We start from the raw sequence: 9,694 nt of genomic DNA, 5'->3' as shown, positions 1-9,694 counted from the left end.
GGACGTGTATAGCAGGAATTTGCTGACTTTGGTCCCTCCTCCCACCTCTACCCTTTATGGGATTAGGACCTTCATGTGCTGCTTCCTTAAGAACTCAGGTCCCATCAAAGTGCAGAAAGAACAATTACAATTGTTCGGCATATTTGCATTTTTGGTAGTTCCTGAGGCGACCAGAAGGAAAGCAGGTCTTCACGGACATAAGTAGGATTATCCCCAAAAAGTTCCACTCCGTCCGCGCTCACCAAGGGCCCCCGCAAGACGCGGGCCTTTCATGTATATTATCTCACGAACGGAGGCTCAGAGACGTCAAATAAGCAGCCCAACGTCACACAGCGGGCGGCGAAGGTAGCTGCGCCCGGGCGCTGGCCTCCTCCCTCCGGACCCAGCCGCCACCCCCAGAGGCTCTACTCTGCTAGCCGGACTGGAATGGCATCCTCCGGCCCCTCCGCCGCTGTCCCGGCCCTCGAGGAATCTGCGCCCCAGGCGAAGCGGCCCTCGGAGGTTCGGGAGCGAAGTAGCGACTCCCGGCTGTCCTCCCTCGGACCCGGGGATCCCTCCCACTGCGCGCAGGGCCCTGCCCTGGCTCCCGGGGGCGCCTCCCGGCCGCTCTCGCTGACTCAGCGGAGCCCGCCCGGGCTAATTGCTCGGCGGTCCTGCCCCCGCCCGGCCCCCGCCCGGCCCCCGCCCGGCCCCGCCCGGCCCCGCCCGGCCCCGCCGCCCGCTCCGCCCCCGGGAGGCGTCGGGAGTCCGAGGCCGGGCTGCTGCCGAGCGGCGGCGGGGAGCCAGGCGGCGGCGCGGCGAGCCCAGCATGACTGCCATCGCCGTGCAGGTAGCCCGGGGCGCTGCCCCACCGCGGGCGGGGAGGGGGAGGGTCGCGCCATGCGAGCTCCGGCCCCGGACGGGGTGCGAGCGCCCTCGAGCCCGCCCCCGTAGCACACCTGCCAGGTCCCCAGCGAGCCTGCAGCCCGGGAAGCGACCTGGGGCGCCCGCCCCCCAAAGCTGTTCCTGTGGCGCGGACGCCCGGTGCGCCCTTGGCTCCCGGACTTCCCTGGGAAGGATTTTCCCGCTTCTCTTTGGGGTCCCCAGAGATCTATGGCTTAGGTTCACCATAGGGGTCCCTCCTTTGTAAGAAATGAGGCGCGTCTGGAGTGTTGGCCGGGCAGAATCGACTTGCAAAGTGAGGCTTATGTAACAGGGGATGCGTCTCCTCGTGGGAAGTTAGAACTTTCGGGGAGCCGGGCTGCGGTTGGGGGGCTGGGCGTGGGGTGGGCTCGCCGGGGCGCGGGACACCTCAAAGCAAGGACTGGCGACCGGAGGGCCCGTATCCCAAAGACTAGGTTTCTCCTTTGCATGGTGCCAGGTGTTTCTGTTGGCTACGGACCTGCACGTTCCTACCCCTCCCCTGGGCCCGCCGCTCTCCAAAGGGAAGTCGGTGGGTGGCGGTGCCGCTGCCCGGTGGCGGCGGGCGAGCTTCCTTTCGGCGCAGGCAGGCATCCACCAGGTCGCCGCCTCCCGTCCAACCTCCGATTACGGACTGTGCCTACAGCTGCTCCTCGTTCCTCGTTCCCGTGCCTCCAACCTCGTAGATCCTGTTCCGCCCATTTCACGGATGAGGTAGCTGAGGCTCAGAAGTAACCCCACAGGCCACTGCTAAGTAACCGGGCGGCCAAGTCACAGAATCATTCAAACGCAGGACTTCCTGGCTCCAAATCCCCCTGACCCCTTCTGCCATTCCCTAATGGGAGAAACCCTGACTGCAGGCCAGCCTCCAAATCTGTTAGCCAGGACCTCTCCCATGGGGTGGGGCAGGGAGTGGGAGGCTGCGGGCTCCTCCTTGTTCTGGGACTTATCTTGAATGTGACCTGGCAGCCCCCTGGGACAGCCTGTCCGAAGGGTGGGACCAGGTGTGGTCTCTCCCCTCTAGGCACTTACAGTCCATTTGGGGAGAGAGACTTGGAAACTAGGAATGGGGAAGTGAGTGCTAAAGTAGTTGTCCACAGAATTAACTTCAGCTGGGGAGGAGGAAGAAGAGGAGAAGGAGGAGGAGGAGGAGGACTGGTAGCAAGGTGAGGACAACTCTGGGCAGGGGGAGGCCACAGGCTCTAGGGAGGGAAGTCCTGCCAGGGACTATTCTAAGCACTTTAGGGGGATAACTCTTCACCCCCACGACAACCATAACTTGCCAGAGGTCAAACACAGGCACAGAGCGAGAGCTGGGTCTTGCAGGGAGGGTGGGCCAGGCTGGGGCTGAAGGAGCAGAGGCAGGCCTACTCGCTAGGAGGCTGCTGCAGAAATTTCAGGGTGTTGAGGATGGTGGTGGTGATGGCCTCACCTGGGCCTGGGCAGCGTGGGTGGTGAGGGGAGCCAACATGGGAAACGTGTGGTGGATGCAGGGAATGAGTGGGGAGGAGCCCAGGCTGTCTACTTGGGGTGCAGTTGGTGGAGGGGAGCAGATGAGGCCCTGGGTTACAGACGAGGACAAGTCCATGGCTTGGGCTCAGTAGCCCAGAAGTGTCAAGCAGCCCTGTTCTACAGGTCACTGGAAATCATTCACGGTTGCAGATGAAAAAGGGAAACACTTGCATTTTTTTTTAGCAGAGGAAGTCAAGGCCCAGAGAGATTTAAGTGATTGCCCAAAGCTATCCAGCTGGGGGCAGGATAGGGGCAGGACTGCCCTCTTCCCCTCTTTTCCACCGCCCACCTGCCCTCCAGCAGCTCATGCCACCCCCTGAATTACTGAAAGCTGCTGGCAGAGGCGCCCACAACATGGGGTGCGGTGCCCAATGGTTAGGAATGAAGGTTCCAATATGTGTTAGTAGTGTTATTAATATTATTTATAGCTGCCCACGCGCATCTTTATATACACGATCTCCTCTAATCCTTGGGAGTTTTAGTGGTGGACAGAGAGTCTAGACGAAGCTCTGCTTTGGGACGGGACGGGAAAGATGAAAGGAGGTCAGCTGTCTTTGCTTTCTGATCCCAACACGATGTCTGAGGGCCTGGAGATGAAAGTCCAGTCTGTGTCCAGGACAGGTGGGGCTGAGGAAGGGACAGTATGTGCCTCTTTTCCAGACAGCCTGGTGTCTAGAGTTAAAAGGCTTCTGGGCACTGTGGTCTTGTGACTTGTTCTCTGCTTCTGGGGTTCTCCCCTCCTGGGACCATGTCAATCTCTAGGGACGTTGTAACCTTGCCAGGTGCTTTCCTAGCTACTGCTTTCCTGCAGGTGTCACCAACTTCATTTTATAGATGAGAAAGCAGGGGGCAAAGGACAAACCCCTCTAATGGTTTGTAGAGTAGACACAGAAGTTTTCAAAGGTTTTTTTGATTTGTTTGTTTCTTTTTCTTTTTTTTTTTTTTTTTAGACAGAATTCTGCTCTGTTGCCTGGGCTAAAGTGCCGTGGCATCAGCCGAGCTCAGAACAACCTCAAACTCCTGGGCTCAAGCAATCCTTTTGTCTTAGCCTCTTGAGTAGCTGGGACTACAGACATGCGCCACCATACCTGGCTAATTTTTTCCATATATTTTTAGTTGTCCGACTAATTTCTTTCTATTTTTAGTAGAGAGGGTGTCCCACTCTTGCTCAGGCTTGTCTCAAACTCCTGACCTTGAGCAATCTGCCCGCCTCGGCTTCCCCAGAGTGCTAGGATTACAGGCGCGAGCCATCATGCCTGGCCCTTGATTTGTTTCTTACCAATATATCTTTTTTTTTTTTTTTGTAATAAAATGTGATACAGATTCTTGGACCCCTAGGGTCTCGAGCAGGTTGCAGGGGTCTGTGGTGGAGGAAGTGAGGAAGAGGGCCCAGAGCCAGCCTGCTCAGCTTCCCTAAGCACCGCTGCTTCAGTGCCTACAACCCATCCTGGAAGCAAGGGGACACAATTTGAGAACCAGTATGTATTAGCTGAATGGATCCACCTCCTGCACATTATACTATTGTCTGGGCATCTGTAACAAGTGTTGTTGTGATTTAGGTGAGTGAACTTGGGCAAGTCACCTGCCCTTGGAATAGTTTCCCTCTTTATGTACCCCTAACATAGCTTCGTACTCCACCAGCCTCACAGGTTTGAGAATAAAATAGGATCCTACTTAGCAGTGCTGAAAGCAAACTGCATCCTTATTCCTGTATCCCTGGTGTTGAAATCAGCAGTAGTGCCTGCATCTGTGGCATGTTTGCAGACAGGCTTGCTGGGCTCTGGCCACAGGAGTCTCCCAGGAGCAAGGCTTTGCTCTATGTCCCTCAGGGAGACATGTGGCCCAGACTTGCCTCTGGAAGACTCCATTGGCACATGGCTTGGGGTGCACCCTCCAAGGTCCTCATTTCTCCATTCTCTGGTTTCTTAGCAGGGACTGCTTTGCTTTACCTCCCAAACTGAGATGTAGCCTGGCTGCTTCTTTCTATACACGCTGTAAAGAGGATGATGTAATTTATGACTGGGCAGGAGACGTGGTTTGAAGGTTGCTGCAGGTAGAAATGACAGTGGTTGTGAACTTGACCTGTCATTTATTCCACAGCTCTTCCCCAAGCACCCACTGAATGCCCAGGTCAAACACTGCCGGGTACTGGGGACACAGTGGTGGCCAAACACAGGGGCCCTGCCTCCTGGAGAACATAGTGTCTGGGTGAGACAGACAACAATACGTAATTACAGACAGTAGTCACAATGGCAAAGGGAACGAACAGCTGCCTGACGCAGAATACCAGGAGGGACTTGCTTTGGGCTGGGTGGGCAGGAAAGACCTCGCCGCAGAGGAGACTTTAGGCTGAGACGTGAAGAATAGAGAAGAGGAGTCATCCTGGAGGTGCAGAGGAAGCTGCAGAAGAGCCTTTTCAGGCCAAGGGGCCAGTAGGTCTGAGGGAAGAGAGTTCTAGGCATGGGAACAGGGCTGCTGTGCCTGAGCGTGCGGCAGTTCGCTGGGAGCTGAAGTTTGAGGGGGATGGATTGTGCAGGCTTGTGGGCTGTGTAAGGAGTTTTACTCTTTGAAGTATTTCTTTCTTTTGTTTTCTGGGTCAGGGATTGGGATTGGTGCCCAGGTGGTGTCCCAGGACTGGGAAATAAGATACTTCTCACTAGACACCTAGCCGGGCTTGCCAAGAGACCGAGGTGGGGGTACCCCACTCCATGGCTGCACCAGAGGCCAAGGAGAGCCGCAGTGGCTTCCCCACATGTAGAAGCTGCCAGAACAGTTTGGCTGGCAGGCTCTGGGAGAGGTGCAGGCTGTGCAAGTCTGCAGGGCAGGGTGCAAAATCACTTTGAGGACAGACGGAAAGGAAGCAGCAACATGGAGTCCTGCACTGAAGGCGGGGTGTGGGATCAGATGGGCGGGGGTCAGGACAGAATGACCGTGTCCTGGGGAGGTGGAGGGGCCCTTGTATTTATACGCTTGGTACACCCTCCAGCCCTGCCAGGCAGGATTCTTGTTTTACACACAAAGAAACCTAGGCCGGCTGCATGTTCAGGGTCGCCGGAGCCAGTCAAAGGTTTCTGAATTTGCCGGTCCGGTGGATTTCTCACCCAGTATAAAGATCGTGAAAGGAAGAAAGGTCACGGAACTCTTCGTGCGTGGTGAACCCTGGACTGTAAACGCTAGCAGTCTAGGGTGGAGGGCAGGGCAGGTGGAGGGGGAAGGGCTCCCCAGGGCAGGTGGGTCTGTGCTGCGGAAGCCTCGAGGAGAGGGGGGCGCCCAGGCTTCGGTGAGACCAGAGAGAACTGGCTGTGAGAGCGGGAGAGCGTTCCGGGGTCTTCCTGGAGGGGCTGCAGGGCCCTCACTGACCCGGTGCTTCCTGTGGTGTCTTCCAGGCCCAGAGGCTGTTGGGCCAAAGGAGGCCCCGCCGGTCCTTCTTTGAATCCTTCATCCGGACCCTCATCATCACGTGTGCCTCCCTGGCCGTGGTCCTGTCCTCCGTCTCCATCTGCGACGGGCGCTGGCTGCTGGCCGGGGACCGCCTGTTCGGGCTGTGGCACTACTGCACCGCCACCAACCAGAGCGAGCCGCGCTGCCTCAGAGACCTGGGTCAGGCCCACGTGCCCAGGCTGGCCGTGGGCGTGGGCCTGGCCCGCACCGTGGGCGCCTTGGCCGTGGTGGCCGCCATTTTTGGCCTGGAGCTCCTCATGGTGTCCCAGGTGTATGACGATGTCCACTCGCGGCGCAAGTGGGCCATGGGCTCTGTCCTCCTCCTGGTCTCTTTCATCCTGTCTTTCGGGGGTCTCCTGAGTTTTGTGATCCTGCTCAGAAACCAGGTCACGCTCATCGGCTTCACCCTGATGTTCTGGTGCGAGTTCACTGCCTCCTTTCTCTTCTTCCTGAACGCCATCAGTGGCCTTCACGTCAACAGCATCACCCAGCCCTGGCAACAACCAACGAAATTTTAGCTCCCCCCGCGCCCCCATCCAGGAACATCAGGTTCTACAAGAAAGTGTGGTTGGGATGGGACTTTTCGAACATGTGGCCTCTGGTGGGCTGGGGTGGGACAATGACCTTGAAACTGCTGCCTCTTAGCCGATAACCTTTGGGTGGTCGGCCAGAAGTGGCCCAGGGGCCTCTGCAGCTGGTCTGCAGGGCTGGAGGCCAGGAGGGTGCATTGGTACCACCAGCCTTACCCACGTTATTAGGGTATTGATTATAGAAGAAGAAAAACATTTAAGAACTTTTCTTGAGTTTTCTTCCCTGGACCAGAATAGATTTGGAAGCAGCGTAACTGGTGCTTGGGCCAGCTGCACAGCCAAGCCGGTTCACGCCTGTTTTATTGACACTGTGCTGGAATATGGGCTGTGGGATCCCAGGGGTGCCCAGGCTTGCTAAGAATTGGGTCATTCTTGCAGCTAAGGGTCCACTCAGTGCCTAGGACTTTCTTCCACCAGCTGAAAGGGCCTTCATGCATATGTCACTGGCTTTAGCTTTGGCTTGTCAAGGAGGCAGAGTTCAAGATTCCCCCAGAATGTCTTACACGTAGAAGTTTTCAGGCCATTTGATTTGGTTTGACCTCTGCCCTTTATGGGAGCCTCACAACCCATGGATAACCCCAGCTTCTAGCAGTTGGCTGTCCCTGCTGGGGACTCTGCCTGTCAGAATCCTGCCTTAAGGTGGGTTTTCTTTCTCCTTCGAGAAGAGTTCTAGAGCAAGCCCTCCCAGGAGCCCACCTGACTTCTGAATACACAGTCCTCCCCAAGGCCAGTGTGTGTGTGTGTTCCTCTTCTGTAGGGGTCAGACTGCAGCCTCGGGGTACCATTTCCAATCCTAGAATACATTTCAAAGAGCACGTACCTAGACCTGCTGGACTCCCAGGGGGTGAGGGGACAGCCAGCCCTGGGTAATGATTAACAGCTGTCCTGGGATGAGTGGAGGTGAAGGGGGCCGGGGACCAGTGGAGATTTCCATCCTTGCCAATAGCTCTGTGTTTTTGTTCAAGTTGCTCCCTTTCTAGTTCCTTTTCTGCCCAGAAGTAGGTGAGGTCTTTGCCCTCAGCCCGTTTTGTTCTACACAGGCCCCTTCCATTCCCCCACTGGGTAAATTCTGGCTTTCTCTGCATTCTAGCTCCCATGGATTGCATGGGGTTTTTGGTCTCTTCCTGCCCTTGTCACTGCAGGTCCCTTTCCTGGGCTGGGCTGAGTAACTACAACTTACCGCTATTGTGATTTTTAAAGATTGTTATTCAAAATGCACAGAGTTGGGAGGCAGTGTGGCTCCAAGGTGTAAGGCGTGGACTCCAAGACTGGGCAGAGTCCTGATCACCCCAGAAGGGTGTCCGTGGACTGCTCAGTTCTGCAGCGAGCAGAGCTCATTGACCCACAGGCCACACCTTAGCCTGGGAAGTGGGAAGCTGGGCAGTCTCTAAGGAGTGGAGGAGGTCAGTGAGGGAGGGGAGGTGGGGAGCCAGGGCCCAGAGAGGGACACACTTGTCCAGGGTCACCCAAAGCCAGGACTAGAGTTGGTCCACCCACAAGCAAGATGCTTTTCCCTCAACACTGGGGGGAGTTATCTCTGCTTTCCAGAATGCCACACCCTGAGCACTAGCAGGTTTTGTGTTTTGAAAGGGTTCAAATATTTAGTCCTCTTTCATCCCCACTTGGGGGCAGGGAGTCCAGATACTCAGAAGAACTGAGAGCCAGAGTGCAGGGTGAGACAAAAGTCCCTAAGAGCTTGGTGGGGCAGGAGACGGGCCTCTGTCCTTCCCTGCCTGGGAGCATGGGCATTTGAGATCCAATCTCCACCTCCTTGCTGAGTGGCTTGGGTGAGTATAGGATCTTGGTGGACCTGTTTCTCATTTGTAAAATATGATCCCATCTCATTTTCTGCTACACCTGCCTCCCAGGCTGAGGACAGCTATAAAAGAGCAGGAAGAACAGGGGTGTGCCTCATACCCTGTCAGGGATACTAAAAGGGGCTGGGGGCCCTCGGGCTGCCCTGACCTCCACTGTGACTTTACTAGATTGATTTAACTCAGGTGAGAGCCACTATACAGGTGAATTGCAGTGATAGACAGGATTTGCCTGGAGCCAAGGGCTTTTATTTCCCTGCTGCCTTTAGGGTCCCTTGAGCTGCTCTTCCCAGAAGAGCAAACAGACCAAATCCCAAGCCCAGTCCTGTGCCATGGTGCCCCAGGTCCCTTCTGTTCAGTTCTTAGGAATCCAAGGCCTGGGGGAGGGGCATCGCCCACACAGGAGAGAACACAGGGTGTCCGCTGGGAACATGGGCTGTCCCGGATCAGCGTCCAGCCCTCTTAGGAGCCACGTTAGCCTCTGTCCATGGTGTCCCCACTCCAGCCTCTCAGATGACACTGCCCCTGCAGGTGCTCTGGCTCTGCTCCGAGGTGCTGGCCTTGGTGCCATTGCTGAAGGAGGAGCGGGGGACCACGGGGCGCAGTGGGAACTCATGGAGGTGCCACTGCCGCCACTTCTTCTGAACCTCCAGCTGCACCTGCCCCAGAGACCAGCCATCAGCCCAGAGGAGGACAGCCCTGTGCCCAGAGCCCCACACACTCCCCTGGGGCCTCTGCACAGGCCCTGCCACTCCTGCCCAGTGGTCCTGCTGTCCCCTCACTTGCAGGCCACTCAGACCATTTCCAGGCCCTCTGTCCAGTAGGGACACTCTACCCCAGGCACTGACACCTGGGATCTCATTACATTGTGTCCCAACAAAAGGACTTGTGGTTTGTTTCACAAACTATAGAACTCGTACATCCAGATCTGTACCTGGGACAACTGGATACTTATTCCCACGAAGGCACCCAAGCTCAGAGCTTATCTGGGACCTAGGGAGTTACTCTTGGAAATTTGTTCACAATCCCCAAATGGAACAGCCCAACCTCTGAGGCTAGGCTTGATAATGGACGTTTGGGAAACATCAGAGGTCATTCCCATTCAAGTGTGGCAAACCACATAGTGGGTCAACAGTCACAGAAAGGCTTTACTTGTGTGCAGTACTGTAGCTAGTGTTGATTACACAGCTTTTCTGTGTGCTCGGAGCCTCGTGTCCTGACCCAAAGGCTCTGTGCAAGGCCAGAGTCCCCAAAGTGGGTGTGCAGTCTCCTGAGGGGCCAACACTCATTGGTGGTCTCGGGGGACTGAGCTGCAGACATTTCTTCCAAGTTGCCTGTTTGCCACATGGGAAGACTGAGGCCAGAGAAGGGCAGTGACTGAGATCACCCGTCAAGCCAGCAGCAGGGCAGTAGAGCCTGGGTTCTCACTGGGGTGCC

General features: G+C 56.4%; 2 protein-coding genes across 2 annotated transcripts in view; one reads left to right on the top strand and one right to left on the bottom strand.

The window, feature by feature from the left end:
- Window positions 1-736: 736 nt before the first annotated feature.
- On the top strand, window positions 737-7,168 carry TMEM37 (transmembrane protein 37). Its single transcript, XM_012749191.2, has 2 exons — window positions 737-829; window positions 5,799-7,168. Exons 1-2 carry the CDS (start codon window positions 809-811, stop codon window positions 6,369-6,371), a joined length of 594 nt encoding a protein of 197 aa, XP_012604645.1. The 5' UTR covers window positions 737-808; the 3' UTR covers window positions 6,372-7,168.
- Window positions 7,169-8,484: 1,316 nt separating this feature from the next.
- The window catches only part of SCTR (secretin receptor), a 72,319-nt gene continuing 71,109 nt past the window's right edge, over window positions 8,485-9,694 (bottom strand). Inside the window, exon 13 of the mRNA XM_012749159.3 lies at window positions 8,485-8,916. Within this exon, the coding sequence (XP_012604613.1) occupies window positions 8,767-8,916 (150 nt within the window). The 3' untranslated portion in view covers window positions 8,485-8,766. The remainder of the gene's footprint in view (window positions 8,917-9,694) is intronic.

The sequence above is a fragment of the Microcebus murinus genome, chromosome 8, assembly GCF_040939455.1.
Source record: "Microcebus murinus isolate Inina chromosome 8, M.murinus_Inina_mat1.0, whole genome shotgun sequence".
Classification (NCBI taxonomy): Eukaryota; Metazoa; Chordata; class Mammalia; order Primates; family Cheirogaleidae; genus Microcebus; species Microcebus murinus.
This window is presented reverse-complemented; position numbering and strand designations above follow the sequence as displayed.